General features: G+C 40.6%; 1 protein-coding gene across 2 annotated transcripts in view; it reads left to right on the plus strand.

Moving 5' to 3' along the window:
• The window catches only part of adamts3 (ADAM metallopeptidase with thrombospondin type 1 motif, 3), a 221,884-nt gene that overhangs the window by 166,665 nt on the left and 36,433 nt on the right, over window positions 1-18,786 (plus strand). The window contains exons 17-18 of one of the 2 annotated variants that reach the window (XM_060907219.1): window positions 13,229-13,309; window positions 15,539-15,702. In XM_060907219.1, the coding sequence (XP_060763202.1) occupies window positions 13,229-13,309; window positions 15,539-15,702 (245 nt within the window). The remainder of the gene's footprint in view (window positions 1-13,228; window positions 13,310-15,538; window positions 15,703-18,786) is intronic. The other variant, XM_060907220.1, reaches the window with a different exon arrangement.

Consider the following 18,786-nt stretch of genomic DNA (forward strand, 5'->3'; position numbering starts at 1 on the left):
CGAAGGGTCAAATTATTGGCCTGCGTCAGGCAAAGACAAAAGAGATTGCTGAAATGACTGGAATTGGATTAGCAAGAGCGCCAGAGCTCTTGCTCTGGATAGAGCTCAGCCTGGATAGCACTTAGCTTCTCGTCGTTGTCTTTCCCCACCTGTTGAATCTGGGAGAGGCGCGGTTCAAGATAGTCACGCTGCTTCTGCAATATGGACTCGGCAATGGCGTCAATATCTTGACGGTTGCTTTTGGCTTTTGTAGACATCGTTGTTATCTGTCTTTAGACAACACAATAGGCCAGTATGGAAACCTGTAGCTCCGAAAAAATCAACAATTTGGCGATGCTGGGCCGGGAGCTGAAAGCCTAGGCTGCCATCTTGTCCAGCCGATCACGCGACTCTCAGCATTTCCATACTCATAACGTGATAAGAACTTGCAGGATTGTGATTAAACATCTATAAAAATCAACTTGTTAGTGAGACTAATCAGGAATAAAGGCTTTAGTTTGTTAGGGAGTATAAAGATTGGACTCTCGAGCAATGGAAAACGGTCATATGGTTTGATAAGTCCAGATTTACCCTATTCGAGAGTGATGGCTATGTCAGGTTAAGAAGGGAAGTGCATGAAGCGATCACCCGTCTTGTATGTAGCTACTGTACAAGCCTCTGGAGGCAGTCTTATGATCTGGGGTTGCTTGAGTTGGTCAGGTCAAGGCTCAGTAATTTTATGAGACAATAAAATGAAGTCAGCTGACAACCTGAATGACCAGGTTATCACATCAATGGATATATTTTTTTTCTTCCCTGATGGCATGGGCATAAAATTAGGCCTCAGATTGTGAAAGAGTGGCTCAGGAAGCATGAGGAATCATTTTCACACATGAATTGGTCCTCAAAGATTTCTCACGGGCGGCACGGTGGTGTAGTGGTTAGCGCTGTCGCCTCACAGCAAGAAGGTCTGGGTTCGAGCCCCGTGGCCGGCGAGGACCTTTCTGTGTGGAGTTTGCATGTTCTCCCCGTGTCCGCGTGGGTTTCCTCCGGGTGCTCCGGTTTCCCCCACAGTCCAAAGACATGCAGGTTAGGTTAACTGGTGACTCTAAATTGACCGTAGGTGTGAATGTGAGTGTGAATGGTTGTCTGTGTCTATGTGTCAGCCCTGTGATGACCTGGTGACTTGTCCAGGGTGTACCCCGCCTTTCGCCCGTAGTCAGCTGGGATAGGCTCCAGCTTGCCTGCGACCCTGTAGAACAGGATAAAGCGGCTAGAGATAATGAGATGAGATGAGATGAGATTTCTCGCTTTAACCCCATTGAAAGTCTTTGGGATGTGCTGGAGAAGACTTTACGTAGTGGTTCAACTCTTCATTCATTAAGACAGTATCTCAGTTAAAAACTAATGCAACTCTGGATGGAAATAAATGTTGTGACGTCGCATAAGGTTGTTGAAACAATGCCACGGTGAATGCGCGCCATAATCAAAGCTAAATGTGGTCCAATGAAATACTAGTGTGTGAAACCTTTTTTTGGCCAGGTAGTGTATAGGTATAGCTACTCTATTGTGGCTCTATAAACTGTCTCAGAGGGACAAAGTAATTTGCATAATTAATTAATCAAAGAAGGAAAAATGTCTATTTTGCAATAATGTGGTGTTATATTTGATTGCCAAAAACAAACAAACAAAAAAATCTCTCAAACTGGTTGAAACTGTAATCTCACCCACCACATGACCTCCAAATAAATGACCATAATGAATTGCAGAATGACATGAGCATTATATGCATCTATAACCAAACACAGGAGAGCCAAATATTGATCAGCAACAAGAAATCCGATCTCGATTTTCAAATTTTGTTTGACTTTAAAAAAGTTCTGGTATTTCACCTGAAGTTTCCTAAAGTCATGACTGCGATTGATGAAGGGATCAAGTGCTTTTGTGATGATATTATTGCACGTCTTTGCTGAATACTTGATTTAATTGAGTCGATTCTGATCGGTCGTTTACAGCATTCTATTCTTTGTGTCGGGGTCCTGCATCACCCTCAGGGTCTATTTTGCGATAATGACCAGCTCTCTGTACATTATCCTTCACATAATGAACATTTATAAATCTCGATATATGACTGCCTTTATAGAAATATTTGCTGTTCACCAACAATGTGTCAGTCCACCAGATTTCCATACCAGATGCTCAGATTATGGATTTTGAGTTATACCTGCTGCATTACACTACCAAGCCTCAGTATGCAGGGAATACAAACCAAAGTGAAATTGGAACGAAGGAAGTTACTGTAAATCTGACATGAAATCACGTGCACGCAACTCAAAACGGTCCATTTTCCAGGTAGAACGCCTTCGAAATGTCCATGATGTGCATGATGTTTCAGATAGGTCTAAAGTGTATTTTTATACCCCTGCTCCGAAGGAGGGTTCTGGTTTATTTAGCTCCGTCCGTCCGTATCTCCGTCTGTCCGAAACACCCTTTTTCTCAGCAACCACAAATCATAGCCACTTGGTACCGAGCTTCAGCTTGGGGTTCTATACCGTGTATACCGTTTTCAGGTCTGTCCCACATCAACTTCCTGTTTACCTACTGAATGTATGAAACATATAGCATATTTATGCTATTTCAAAATGAGTTTCCCAGGATGCTATTTGAAATCCCTGGTGAGAACACTGCTCTTTACTTACTTGTTTCAGAGTTAATTATTTCTTGAAGTCAGTGTTCATAATAAGTGTCCTATTCCTTCGATTGCTTGCATTCTGATATAAGCGAGAGCGGGGGCATATGCAAGTGAGCAGTAGATCACAGTTGATCTTGTTGGACCAGAATGACACTACTTTTACTGTGGATCTGCAAAACAGCTATCGGTAATTTAATCTCATGCCTCATTGATTGGTTGGCACCATGCCAAATTCATTTATAGCACTGTGCCAATTATCAATCAATCAAATTTTATTTATATAGCCCTTTACAATAACCAAAAGGTACCCAAAGTGCTTTACATCAAAGCCATAAAACATAACATGAAAACACATAAAAACACAGGTTTTGACTGCGGAAGGTGCCACCGTGCTGCAGATTACCAAAAGCCTTTCAGAAGTATATGAAATAAAACAGACGAAACGAAGCACCCCTCAAAAACAAGACTCCCCTAATCAGGATTGTATGCCAATCTAAAAAAGTAGGTCTTCAACTTTGATTTAAAAAGGCCGGGATCAATAGTGGTGCGAATGTCGGGGGTAGATTGTTCCACAGTCTGGGAGCAGCAACAGCAAAAGAACGATCACCCCACTGTTTATATCTCGACCTTGGAACTTCTAACAGAAGCTGACCTGAAGAACGCAGGGCCCTACCATGATCATGAATAGTTAAAATCTCAGACAAGTAAGAGGGAGCCAGGCCACTGATGGCATTAAAAACAAACAACAGAAGTTTAAAATCAATTCTAAAATGGACTGGAAGCCAGTGGAGTGACGACAACACAGGAGTAATGTGTTCACGTCTAGACGTGCTTGTTAAAAATCGGGCCGCAGCGTTCTGTACAAGTTGAAGATGTAAAATTGAAGACTGGCTGAGGCCAACATACAGTACAGGGCATTACAATAGTCCAGTCTCGAACTGATAAATGCATGAATTGCTTTCTCGAGATCCTGCCGACTGAGAAACGGCTTCGCTTTGGCCAAGAGATGAAGTTGAAAAAAGCTCGTTCTAACAACAGAACTAATCTGTTTATCAAATTTAAGCCCACTGTCAAACATTACCCCAAGATTTTGTACAAATGGTTTAAAAAAGGGGGCCAGAGTACCAAAATTTGTTGTAAAAACATTTGACGTGGGTGACGTGCCAAATAAGATACATTCTGTTTTATGTCAGAATATTAGTCGCCGATACTCTGTTTCTAACATGGGACCAACTTTAACCTGTACAAAATGTTACCAATAAAGCTAGAACTGTTGTTGATACAAGATAGTCAGTCATAAAATGTGGTTTATTCTTTCTAACCTCTGAACATGCAGTGTTGAAAACATGGAGACCAGGACTCCGAATCAGTCAGTACATGTACAATGAATGGACGCTGTCCACTGTTGACTCATTTCCGGTTCTGGACAGGAACTACACGGTAATCATTTAAAACGAGTCCCTGTCTCAAGTCCTCTAGAACTGAGTCCCAGCCTCAGTCCAACACAGTCATGGATGATGTTAAAGTGGTAAATGTATCCTGTAGGGGTGCGATTGAGGTGGTTATTCGTTGATAGTTACTGGATCAGCCAGCGAAAACGGTGCAAAATATCGCGTGCTTTTCAACGCCGTTTATACACATTCTGTAAACTGAGCATCTGGTACAAAACTCCTGTGGTGCGACACATATACAGTACCATAATTTCAGTCTTCAGAGACATAATTCATGAAGCAATTCGAAACCAGTTTAAACCTGCCATTTTAATGCATTAACTTTAACTTTAAAGGTCCCATGGCATGGTGGTTTGTTGATGCTTTAAACGGGCTCGTGGAGGCTTCCGGATGTTATATCCGCAGCCTTTCTCGAAATGCACCCTCGGCACGTAAATATAGCCTCCTGGGAGAAAGCCCCATTTCAGCGCTTTTCCCAGTGCATCGTTTTGCTAATGAGAAGCAGGAGGCGGGGAAGGGTAGAGGGTGGGGGCGGGCCATGGGGGGAGGGGGAGGGGCTTGACCAAGCTGCTCACACACATACTCGCTGCTACCAGCGCCTGTAGCCACGCTGCTAAGACAAAACCCCGTTCTCCCTCGGACTCCTTTCGTAAACTCAATGTGACACAGAGAACAGAGAGTGAGAGTGTTCGGAGTGGTAGTTTACGAACGTATAATACCCTAGGCTTGAACACGCACTCCATAACAAAAGAGGATAGAAGCAGCAACTACAGCAACATATCGCTTATCCAACAGAAGACATGCATTGCGGAGCAATAGTCAAACATAAGCTCATAAGTTACAGTCAATTTCCAGACTAAACTCAGTTTAACAGAGCATGCTGCATGCTCTTTAGTTTTGTAGCGCAGATTACCTGGCTAACTGCAGGAAGCGGTTAGCTGCACAGCTAATGTAGTCATTGCTAGGCTAACGCACCGATTTTAAAACACGGCAAAACGACTTAACAGTTATACACTTACTTGTTCGGTGTTTGTGGCTGATGCGGCAGGGATGCTTGGTACGGACCCAGGCTTCAGTGACAGTTGATGTGCAAAACCTGCCCTGTACTGTCCCAAGTTGTGGAAACATTCCTCAGGAAAATGCTTCCGACAAACATACACCGTCTTAGGTAGACTCGACGGCGTATTATTGGAGTAAATAAAATTAAGCCACTGCGTCTTCAGGGGCTCTCCCGTCGGCAGTAAAAACAGACTCTTTTCTGTGTTCTCACATCCATGTACAGCGCAATTTCCATGTTTCGCTCGCTTAGGTGATGCCATGTTGTTGTGTCCTCTATGGTCTCCTCACTACAACTGGGCGGGGCAATCCATACAGTGGGTGGGAATCCAGAGGGGGGGCGTGGGGATCATCTCCCTTGCTGACGTAGTAAAGGGAAAAGCTTATCAACGCGCCGTTTTGACGCGCCATTCTCAAACGTTGGGCATAGTTTGGTTTACACATTATGAAATTTCTAGCCACTGGGGTGACTTAAGAAGGTCAGAGGAACTCATTTTAATGTTAAAAAACCTCAGAAAGTGAAAATTTCATGCCATGGGACCTTTAACTGTAAAGTTTCACTGTTGGAATTTTGATTGTAGGTTTTATATAAATGCAATTACAAATTACGTTACAACTTATAATTAGTTATTTCAGGAAATGCAATTTTCAGAGAACTGTAGCTGTTTGATATTATAATGTATTTAAAGACACAACCCTCTATTCTTATATAACATTCTCACTAGAAATCAAAATACCCATTAAGCTGTTTAGCTTGGTATGGACATTAGTGAACTATGCAAAAAGTCGACTTTATAGCTAATTTAAATATTGTTTCTCTGTCTGTCAGAATGTTCACTTTTTCTGCATTAATCCAATCTACTGTTGGTCAGAACAGAGTGAACCACAATGCAGTGATGACTTTACAATGGGTCTGCTGTCTGTAATAAATGCATGTCACAGCAATTATGTTTCCATCACATAATTACACAGTCCGTCAGACTGTGCATTCATTAAAATCACAAAACCTCACTAAAGGAACCCCTTTCTAAGATATTGAAACTTGGCTATTAACGTTAATTTTGTGTCTGTATTCAGTGATCGCATGTCTTAATTAACCAGTAAGTTGTAACAAATGTTGAGGGATCAGAATGATAACAGCACGATGTGCAAGCCTTTGCGAATGTATAAATGCTCTGCACAAATCAAAGAACTGTTGTGCCAAGTATAAAACCAATACGTTAATCAGCCGGTTTCGTTCTTGGTACATTTTTTGACTTGTGAGTTTCAAATCCGTTTGATGATGATGGTATACTTGCACTGCCAGTCAATTTTGGACACACTTTGATAGAACAGCTTTCCTCTTTTTTTTTTTTCTAATTTCTAATATTGTAGAATATGTAACAGAGGTCTTAATACTGGAAAAAAAACATGCGTGAACTAGTGCTGAAAAAATCAAAAATATTTTAGAATTAATAATTTTAACACTGCGATGACCTGGCGACTTGTCCAGGGTGTACCCTGCCTCTCGCCCATAGTCAGTTGGGATAGGCTCCAGCTTGCCTGCGACCCTGTAGAACAGGATAAAGCGGCTAGAGATGATGGATGGATGGATGGATGGATGGATGGATGGATGGATGGATGGATGGAAGGAAGGAAGGTAGGTAGGTATTAAAGTCTTGGCGTCAAGATGGAACTTCACCCAGGAGGGTTTTCTTAAAGTTTGCAAATAGGCCGAACTTCTCAATACTTCAACATTCAAAAGGAAGTCTACTTGTTTAGGGAACCCCTTTCATTTTAAAACTTAGCACAAACATTACTTGCACTAAGTTAAAAAAAAAAAAAATTAAAAACACATTTAGGGGCGGCACGGTGGTGTAGTGGTTAGCGCTGTCACCTCACAGCAAGAAGGTCTGGGTTCGAGCCCCGTGGCTGGCGAGGGTCTTTCTGTGTGGAGTTTGCATGTTCTCCCCGTGTCCGTGTGGGTTTCCTCCGGGTGCTCTGGTTTCCCCCACAGTCCAAAGACATGCAGGTTAGGTTAACTGGTGACTCTAAATTGACCGTAGGTGTGAATGTGAGTGTGAATGGTTGTCTGTGTCTATGTGTCAGCCCTGTGATGACCTGGCGACTTGTCCAGGGTGTACCCCGCCTTTCGCCCGTAGTCAGCTGGGATAGGCTCCAGCTTGCCTGCGACCCTGTAGAACAGGATAGAGCGGCTAGAGATAATGAGAATGAGAAAAACACATTTATATAGGCATTAGCTTCACTTTATTAAGCACTATTTGTGTTGGGAACAAATTCCTCCAAAATCCTTTATCAGAATGTCTAAGAGAGTGGAAAACTATGTATACCACAGCACTGCAGAATCCCCAAATCTAATGGGTCAAAAAATTTATGTTGATTTAATTTTCTAAAGCAGCACAGTTATTAAACTTGTTCCAGCTGCAATTTTAATTATCGACTTATGTGAACATGGTATAGTATTTTAATCCTATATTGTTTCTTAGTATCAGCTAATTCACAGATACTTGTATGGTGAATGCTCTCTATATATAATCTACTTATTCTGTCCACATTCACTGGATATGAGCGATCGTGCACTCTGATTGGCTGCTGTACTACTAGGATATCAGCTCGTATACTGTGAGTAGAGAAAAACAAAATGGTGGAGCGTTTTGCTGAACCAACCAAAGATAAAATAAAAACTCTACTTGAAAACAAAACCCCAAAAAATAAAAAAACGCAACAAAATATGGAATGAAAGTATTTGGTAGTAAGAACATATCTTTTTTTATTTTCAAGACTTATTATTATCGCATTTTTCACAAATTGCTACTGTCATTTCGCCAGTTTGTTTACATTCTTCATCTATAAGCATTAAAATTTGTTGATTTTTTTTTAGACTGGTTTAAAAGCCAAAGAAGTTTGAAAATTACATAACTGAAATGTCCAAGGAAGAATTAAATGAATGTCTGAAGCTATTCTATACCTTGGCAGGACAGCAAGATAGCACTTTCTACAAAAAAAAAAACAGCACTAAAGTCAATTCGTGCAGCCATCGATAAGCCTTTAAGAAGTCCGCCTAAGGGGAAATGATTTTGTCAAACGTTTTGTATAAAGTTTTTATTTATAGAATTTGCAAAAAAATAAAAATGCTGTTTGTCAAAAGCCAGTGAATGTGGATAGAATAAAACAGTTATTCCAGTCAATCTCATCGTACATGATTTACATCAGCTCATGTACGACTTGATTTCGTGGAATACTTGTTAATTATTATGTCATTAACAACAAAAGACCTATACTTATCGATATGGTGAAGTTAGGAGAAAGTTATTGAACATTCATTGCGCTTTGCAGCAGTCAGTAAGCTTTTCCTCCGTGGGAAAGTATTCAGGACAGATGATTTGGCTCTTTCTGGTTTCTCTGTAGAATGAAGAGATGTACTTTCTTTTGTATTCACTTCAAGAGAGAGAATAAAAGAGGCTGGTGGCAACGTACCGTATCACACCACCCTGTTATGGATTATTTTCTTAGAACAGCACAGCCTGTTGTTTTTTATTCCTCACATGTTCAATCAAGTGTCTCCAATTTTTGACAAAACTAATGTCTGTGGTACTGAACATTCCTTATTTGGAATGATGTCGCTTCTGTGACAGTAAACTGCAAACTGCATGCTCAGGCTTGTCTTAGTTTTCACAACGCAGTACGGTATGTCCTAGCATGTTTATTTGATGAAAGAGCATGACTCCTGGCTTACGGATAATGTGACATAACGTGATGGTCATTAACAGGTCGTAACTCGCAGCTTGTATGCTCTGATTGCAATGTGACATGGCTTTGTTGACTGCATGAATGAAGTCAGTGCTATAAAATGTCTCTAACAATGTGCTAATGTGAATGTGTACTCGCTTTCTTAACAGGAAAAAAAATAAGCAAGAGATGCCTCAAAGAATTGCCTTTAATGGAAAACAAAATCTGCAAGTATTCTGTGTTCCCTAATCTTATTCTTTCCCCCATTGTAACTCTTTCTTTGCCATTGACTTACTGGGGTGAATGAAAACGATTGTATGCTGGTTGTGTGCGGTTGATGATTTGAAATATCAAACTTCTTCATGTTTAAGCATCAGACGAAGTGAATGTAATGAGACATCGTTAGTGCTTTAGAAATGGCTCCACAAAACATTTTGAACTCACAGTCCTTTTCCTACTTCACAATTGCTGCTGAAATCTGGAGGCCAACCTACATATACACTACCGTTCAAAAGTTTGGGGTCACCCAGACAATTTTGTGTTTTCCATGAAAAGTCACACTTTTATTTCCCACCATAAGTTGTAAAATGAATAGAAAATATAGTCAAGACATTTTTCTGGCCATTTTGAGCATTTAATCGACCCCACAAATGCGATGCTCCAGAAACTCAATCTGCTCAAAGGAAGGTCAGTTTTATGCTGCGTTCATGTGCTATGGGAAGATGATATTTTCCAGTTGGGAAGTGGTATTTACCAGTGTGTTGTGTTCACATGCTTTTGTTGTTGTTGACAAATTAAAGATGGTGGACCAGATTCAGAATCAGGCCTGTTATTTGGCTAAAACAATTATAGATTGCCTTGTTCATCAGCTGCAGCAGGAATATGAGTTATCAAAAGTCAAAAGGTAAATAATGCTGAATATTTCCTCATCATGACAAGTAGAGATTTTCTTAACACATTGAATGCCATGCAGTTTTTGGAAATTTGGCTGTAGCCACAATGAGAGTAGCCAGTATCTAGATCATTGTTGGCGTTCTTTGGACAGCCACAGAATATTTTGTATTAGGCTATAATATACATATTATAATAATATAATATACATAACATGACTCGTTTAAAAGGTGAGAGTCAGCTTTCTGTAGGTGAAAACCACTTCTATCTTGGTTCATAAGCTAGTCTTGTACCGCTCGCCGCCATGTTGAAAAGGTTAAAGTTCATCTCATCTCGGCAACTCGTGTATCAAAATTTTCTACGAGTTGCCCAGTGGAAAATACCACAAGAGGGGGCGTTCATGTGTGCTTTCCATGTCGGCGTTTGGTATTTACCATAATTCCCGTAGCACATGAACGCACCATTATAGCTTCTCTAAAGAGCTAAACTGTTTTCAGCTGTGCTAACATGATTGTACAAGGGTTTTCTAATCATCCATTAGCCTTCTGAGGCAATGAGCAAACACATTGTACCATTAGAACACTGGAGTGATAGTTGCTGGAAATGGGCCTCTATACACCTATGGAGATATTGCACCAAAAACCAGACATTTGCAGCTAGAATAGTCATTTACCACATTAGCAATGTATAGAGTGGATTTCTGATTAGTTTAAAGTGATCTTCATTGAAAAGAACAGTGCTTTTCTTTCAAAAATAAGGACATTTCAAAGTGACCCCAAACTTTTGAACGGTAGTGTATACTGTATCTCTCACCATATACCGTAAGACCCGACATTGCTAGTGACTTCAACGCAACAGTCTAAGTCAATGGCAAAAAAAAGTGCAGTGCAATACAGATGTAACAGTTGCATTTTTCCTCAAGGGAAGACACGAGGAGTCTTCTTGCTGCCCAAGGGAGCACGGCATGTGCATCTGAATGAAAGTGAGGCCTCTAGAAATGTTATTGGTGAGTGGTACAAGGCTTTGCAGAGGAATGGACATCCAAAGTCAGGAAAGGTGCTTCAATGTACAGTATTATAGTGCTTTTGTGGAAAAGTGACTCAAGGTTTGGCTTTGCAGCTTCTACTATACATTTGTCAAAGGGATTATGGACAATCCCAAATCAGAAAAAGTTGAGACAGTATGTTAAAATTGAAATTAAAACTGAAAACAATGACTTGTAAATAATCTTTGACCTGTATTGCACTCAAAACAATTAAAGAGCAGGTTATTTAATGTCTTACCTCATGAATTTGGCGGCACGGTGGTGTAGAGGTTAGCGCTGTCGCCTCACAGCAAGAAGGTCCGGGTTTGAGCCCCGTGGCCAGCGAGGGCCTTTCTGTGTGGAGTTTGCGTGTTCTCCCCGTGTCCGCGTGGGTTTCCTCCGGGTGCTCCGGTTTCCCCCACAGTCCAAAGACATGCAGGTTAGGTTAACTGGTGACTCTAAATTGACCGTAGGTGTGAATGTGAGTGTGAATGGTTGTCTGTGTCTATGTGCAGCCCTGTGATGACCTGGCGACTCGTCCAGGGTGTACCCCGCCTTTCGCCCGTAGTCAGCTGGGATAGGCTCCAGCTTGCCTGCGACCCTGTAGAACAGGATAAAGCGGCTACAGATAATGAGATGAATGAATGACCTCATGAATTTTTTTTTTTCAATTTCAAAATAAACGTTTCAATTTTGATTCTGGCAACACATTTCAAGAAAATGTTGGGATGGTAAAGCATTTATCTCTTTATAATGTTGCCATTCCTTCTCACAACACTTAAGATGTTTACGGACTGAAGACACCAAGCGATGACGTGTTTTCTGGTGTTATTTTGTCCCTTTCTTCCTGCAAACCAGTCTTAAGGTGTGCAATAGTACGTGCCGTTGTCATATTTTGTTTCAAATTTCACCACAGGCACCCTCTGCTTCTTCAGCTATGCCTTTGTAATGTGCAGAATGTCGTTTTGCATTGTCTTAAAGTATCGCTGGAAATGACGTCGTCTTACAGGCAGTATATGTCGCTCCAAAATCTCAACGTACTTTTCTGCATTAATGCTGCCATCACAGAAGTGTAAGTTACCTTTGCCAAGGGCACTGACACAACCCCATACCCTGGCGTTTGGACTTCTTGTTGGTAACAGTCTGGATGGTCCTTTTCATCTTTGGTCCAGAGCACACAGTGTCCATTTCTTACAAAAAAGACCTGGAATATTGATTTGTCTGACCACAATACACGTTTCCTCTGTATGATGGTCCATCCCAGATACCACCAAGCCCAGAGAAGTCGACAGCACTTCTGGAGTTAACATAACAGTTAACATAAGGCTTCCTTTCTGCACAGTAAAATTTTAACTCACTAATGGATATCACTCTGTATTGTAGTGCTTGACAAAGTAATCCCAAGCCCATATGGTTATATCAGCGACAGATGAATGATGGTTCTTGATGCAGTACCGGCTGAGTGATCGGAGATCATGGATGTTCAGCTTAGGCTTGCGCCCTTGCCCTTTACGCACCAAAATTCATCCAGATTCCTTGAACTGTTTTATGATATTATGCACCACCGAGGGTGAAATATCCAAATCCCTCCGTATCTTTCTTTGAAGAATAATTTTCTCACATATTTGTTGACTAATTGGAGCTCCTCGGCCCATCATTGCTCCTCAAAGGGGATACTGATTTTGTACCAAATTATGATTACAAATCACCTGTTTCAAATCACATCGTTATTTAATTGTTTTGCCTCATTACTCGCCCTAAATTGCCCCCATCCCAACTTTGTTTGGAATGTGTTGGAGGCCTGAAACGCAGGAATGGATGTATATTAACAAATGAAGTGAAGTTGACCAGAAAAAAAAAAAAAAAACATGAAACGTCTTGGGTTCATTCTGTCCACAATGAAATACAAGTCAAAGTAAATTTAGAAATCACTGCTTTCTTTTATTATTTGCATTTTCCATACCGTCCCAACCTTTTTCTGATTTGGGGTTGAAAGCTGTTAATGGGATTAAGCCTCAGTAGCTCACTTGGTTCCTTGGTATTTCCATCAGTCCCATATTAATGCACTTGGAAATTGTTAGTGAGGCATAAATGAAAGATTTACGCAGAAAGGGCAAATGTATTTTATGAAGTCTAAATGACAAACCCATAGTCACATTCCCAATTAACATTTTTTGATTAGGATTTGTGTGCGTCAGCTTGAAGGATACGACATAAGCTGGAGTAGTCTAGAGCTCTAACATGTCCTTTTTAGAGTCTAACAGCAAAACGAGATGCCTTCTAACAAAGCGATGTCCACCTCTTCAAAGGAACAAATGTACATTCAACTCCGTGTGCTCACTAATTGCTTCTACTGTCTTTTCCATTCCGAACATCTTGTCTCTGCCGCGTCACTCTGGTGCAAAGGTTACCTTAAGATGTTCCTCATCCCCCCTGGGGCGAGACATGTGATCATCCAAGAACATGAGGCTTCCCCTCACATTCTTGGTAAGTGACTGCTGTCCATACAACCTTTTGGTCAGCAAATAAGATGCATGCTCTCCTTTTCACACATTCTGAATCATGAATCTGGACCTATATCCTTGTTTCGTGTTACATTATGATTACTTTTCATGTGGGGGGCATTCAGGTGACTCAACATAAAAGTGATCTCTCTATTGTCAGGGGTTCAAAGCCTGATGATGCCATAGCCATCTGTTGCCATGGGTCCAAGAGAGTAAAACTGGCCAATTGGCACTCATATACTTCATTGGCCGTGTATTATTCTTGCTGTCAGAGCTCAGTCCTCAATCACGCAAAAGATGAATGGGTAGTGACAGATGGTCCAAAGAGACGGTTCCTATTTTAACCGATTTGAGTTTTCAGCCTAGGGTTTGTACTTACCCTGTCTTACTTTGAGTTAATAAATCAGTTTAATTGCAGAAATTTCACTGAAGTGGACAGGAAATTGCATTTTGGTTATTAGATTTTTTTTTTTTAATTCTGTAATTATTTTAAATAAAGAAAGATTGCATTTAAAATTCCCCCTTAATCGTAGGAAATTACTTAAGAGTATGACTCCAGTTCCTTTCATGTTATTACAGTTATAATGATAATAGTTTTTTTTTTATCAGCATTAGTTTTATTATGATTAATATTGCCAATTAGCTGGGAGGAGTACTTCTAGTTCCTTGTTAATGGATAAGGATGTACGGCATCGTTCATACAGAATGTGAGTTTGAGTTCTAAAATAAAATGAATGTATTAACTCAAAGCAAAATCAAACCGCTGTTTTAGAAATGATAAAATAATGTAACAACCACTTGAGTGATCTATGGCAAAGAATTGGTATCTATATCAGTAGAATTGGTAGAATACTCATTATAATACTTAAGTTATTCCATGAAATCGGGTCGTACATGAGCTGACAAGGTGCATAGCACAGAGTTGGCTATAAGCCATGTATGACGATTGAGTGGAATAACTGTTTTATTCTATCCACGTTCACTGGATTTTGAGAAACAGAGCATTTTAAAGATATATTTTTTTGGGCTTTTTGCACCTTTATTGGATAGGACAGTGTAGAGACAGGAAATGAGTGGGAGAGAGAGACGGGGAGGGATCGGGAAATGACCTCGGGCCGGAATCGAACCCGGGTCCCCGGATCCACGGCATGGCGCCCCATCCACCTGAGCCACGACGCCCCCAGAAACAGAGCATTTTTATTTTTTGTAAATTTGATTAATAAAAACTTTATACAAAATGTCAGACAAAATAATTTCCACTTAGAATGCAAACAAACCGGTGAAATGACAGTAGAAATTTGTGAAAAATGCTATAATAATTCTTGAAAAATAAAAAAAAGATACGTTCTTACCATGAAATACTTTCATTCCATATTTTGTTGCTTTTTTTTGGGGGGGGGGTCGAATAGAGTTTTTATTTCATCCTTGGTTGGTTCAGTAACACAGGCCGCCATTTTCTTCTTCTTCTTGATGTTTTTTTGGCGGTTGGCAAACCAACTTAAAGGTGCATTACTGCCACCGATTGGTCTGGAGTGTGGAACAGGAGATATTTTGGGGGACTATATTCTTTTAGCTGTTTCTGTTTCTTTTAAATACTTGATGATAAAATGATGTATCTGAGTTGATGCGCGCCGCCATTTTGTTTTTCTCTATTCACGGTATATGAGCTGATAGCCTAGTAGTAGAGTAGCCAATCAGAGCACGCGATTGCTCATATCCAGTGAATGTGGATAGAATAATAAGTATTATTCAGTAGTATAATATAGTGTTCTAGCTCAGTGTATCAATGGCAGTGACTTTTAATGCCTGACAGCAATGGTGATTAATTGGCTCGCTTCTCTGCCGTGCGAGTAATCTCCATTGGCATTCACTCTTTCTCTTGTTCTTGGCAGAGATGCACAGATTGCATCATTACCTCAGTGTTACTGAATGACTGTGTCCCTTTATCTTCTTTCCTTCTCTGCTCCACACTTCAGTAGTGATAGTAATGAACTACTACTAACGCTGACTTTATATTCATGAGATTTTTGTTTATTTTATGTAATATCTTTCTGTTCACAGATTGGAAATCGTCTACAGATATTTACACGATATCACTTAACATCTGTTTATCTGACACCTGTCTCTCTCATCACTCGTGATCTCTCATTCAACACAAATCTTTTCTTGTAAATGTAACATTTGAGGTTTTGTAACTGATCATTGGTTGCAGCGGTCAAGAACCAGGCCACAGGACACTACATCCTGAATGGTAAAGGAGATGAGGTGAGGTCACGCAGCTTCATTGACCTCGGAGTGGAATGGGATTATGTCACTGAAGAGGACGCTGAGACTCTGCACACAGATGGACCATTACATGATGCGGTCATTGTTCTGGTAATTGGATTTTTTTTGCTCATATTGACTCATTAAATTATCTGATAAGAGATTTTAAACGATTTTAAACCAGAAAGAAAATGAACTGATCCAGTCTTGGAATTGCTCCAAACAGGGTCATAGTAAGATCGAATGTTTTAAAATAGTTTTTCTTTAATAACGTCTTTCATCTTTGTCATACAAAAAAGTTACTTATGTGTTCATGTTCAAGAGCCCAAGACTCATTTTTGGCTACCTATGAAGGTACTTTAAAAAGTTATCGGCCTCACCCGGAAACAAGGGCCGTAACGCACATTTTGGGGCACAACTACTATAAAACCTTATATCACTGTCCACAAAAGGACAAATGAAAGAAGAAATCACAGAAAAAAGGAGAGGAGCGCTTCAAGCTGGCGTGCTGTTGCTCCAGGACAATGCGCCCGTCCACACAGCACAGGTTGCAGGGGCAGAAGCAGCCAAATGTGGCTTTGAACTGTTGCCCCATGCACCTTAGTCACATGACCTGGCACCGTCTGACTTCTATCTGTTTCCCAAACTGAAATCCCACTTGCATGGTCGCCATTTTCAGAGTGATGATGAGGTCATCCATGCTGTTGAGGAGGATCTGGAGGCTCAACATGTGACCGTCTTCCACGAAGGGATAGCGAAGCTTGAACATCACTGGACCAAGTGCATTGAAGTTAAAGGAGGCCATGTTGAAAAATAATGCAAACTTCCGTAAAAACCCCAATTGAGACACACATTCCGAATGCGCTGTATACATGTCCAAAGAATGCGAATAATATCGGCATATCCCACGTCTTAATCTGAAAATTAGGAATAAGGCCAAATTTGGAATATCCAAACGGAATATGCGGTTTCCATGACCTGTATCAAATTCTGAATATTGTCATGTTCGGAATAACAGTGGAATATGAGTGTACTTGTAAATATATTGACTGACTTGATTGCACACTAGAGCCCTGCACTCCCGCGGGAGTCCCGAGGGACCCGCGGGACCCGACGCAAAGCAGTGCGGCGCGGGACAAATTTTGAAAGCTCATTGCGGGCGCGGGCGGAAGGGGGAGTGCACAATGCGGGCTCGGGCGGGAGAGGTGATAAGCTGCAGTCCCGCTAACTAAAAACGTGTTTAAAATAAAATTTATAAATTATTAATTTATGTCTATCGTATATAATTTGTGCTGGATATTTTATTTGGCATTAATAAAAACATTTTAAGATGCCTAAATTTGCGGATGTAGTCTAATCTCGCGCACGTTTCCGATTCCTTTCCGCTCTTCCGTGTTTGAGATCTCCGATCATGGCAGAAGAGCAGAGCTCCTCTAGTGAAGCTCACAGGGCTTCAGAAGTAAGTGCTGCTTTAAAAAGAGGTACATTTACCGTTAAAAAGTCAAGAGTATTAGTCCTAAGTATTAAAAAGTATTAAAAAAAGTATTAAAAAGTATTAACTAGTATTAAAAAGGACAGTGTATTGCACAGATTGTTCAATTTAAAGCTAGAAATAGACAGTGTATAATCTGAGGAGCTGGTTGTGGTTGCGCAGCACTTCATATGAGAGGAGAATGAAATCGCGGTTGGAATCATAACGCCACAGACTCGGAAGTGGGAGTGCGCAAAGCGAGAGCTGTCAATCATGAGCGCATGCAGCGCTCAACTTGGAATGTGTCAGCAGAATGTCAGAGTCTAAACAATAAACTTACAATAAATGAAGGATCGGTCAGTGGAGAGCTCAGCTAAGCTCAGCATGTTTAATTCCCCAAGCCAATGACAAGAACTTTCGTGAGAAATAACGCGAACGTCTGCATCATGCTGGATTTGCGGGCGGGAGCGGGACAAAATATGGCAGGCGCGGGCGGGAGCGGGACTGAAAATCATAATTCTTTGCGGGAGCGGGACTGCACAATGCGGGCGGGAGCGGGACTGAAAATTCTGTCCCGCGCAGACCTCTACTGCACACATCTGGAGTTAATCGGCACCCACATTTTATAAACACACAGAAAACTCCACACCACTGCAAAATAAGCGCTCAGTGTATTCTTGCCTCACTTTACCAAGCTTTAATGTTCCGATTGCTGTCCTGGTTTTGATCCAGTTCTGGTTCCTGGGTCCTTGCATTTTTGGACTTTGCCCAGTTATTGTCGTTTGCCGATCACCTGTCTGCTCTCCTGTTTTTGGATTAAGATTTTGCTTCACGTTTTGCATTTGTTTGCCAGCTTTTCGGTAAACTTCGAACCTGCATTTGCGTCCTCCTTCAGTCTGTTTCATGACAGATTGCTTGGAAATTATCAGCTCACGTTGGAGTAATACATCCTGAACACATCTTAAAGGGTTTTGCTGAAAGGGTAGCATCAGCATTAACTGGAACCAATGAGTGCGGTTCCTTATGATGTTTAAAGCCCTTGGATTCTTCAATCCCTTTACTTTCTTCCTGTTAAGAATGTTTGAAGTGGGTATTCAGAGAAGGGTTGCTAGGCAACAAACATCACCACATCTGCTTCTCGTGACCTGGTAGCACATCACTTGTATGGGTTCCTTATGCAGGTCAGCTGAGTCGTTCATTGATAAGAAATAATAAACAGATGTGTGTTCTATATCTCTTTGGAGCGTTTTTTTTAATCCTTCTTTATACAGCTTCTTTTTTTTTTAACAGTTTCCCGATGAATTATAATAATTAGGAATGGTATCACAAACCGCAAATCACTTGTATGGTGTAAATTTGTGAATAGAGATGATAGAAAAGAGATTGTTTGACTTTACACATGAGAACAGTCTACTGTTAATTTACTAGCAGACCTTTTTCAGTTAATTGACTGTTTTATATGAAAACAGAAGCATATTTACTCAATGTCCATTAGGGTTATGACTGTGAAAGTGTTTTCAAAATTTCTACTTTCCTGATGTTGCATTTGGTGAACTTTCACTCATACCGTATATTACTTTTTTGAAGTTATTTTTATCGGGTCATGCAAAAACTTCCCGCACCCAACATCACCTCACTTTTGATAAATACATGTATATTAAATAAATAAATCATGATTATAAAATAAATTCATTGAAAGATGTGTAAAGTACTTTTATATAACA

The sequence above is a fragment of the Neoarius graeffei genome, chromosome 24 (genome assembly GCF_027579695.1).
Source record: "Neoarius graeffei isolate fNeoGra1 chromosome 24, fNeoGra1.pri, whole genome shotgun sequence".
Classification (NCBI taxonomy): domain Eukaryota; kingdom Metazoa; phylum Chordata; class Actinopteri; order Siluriformes; family Ariidae; genus Neoarius; species Neoarius graeffei.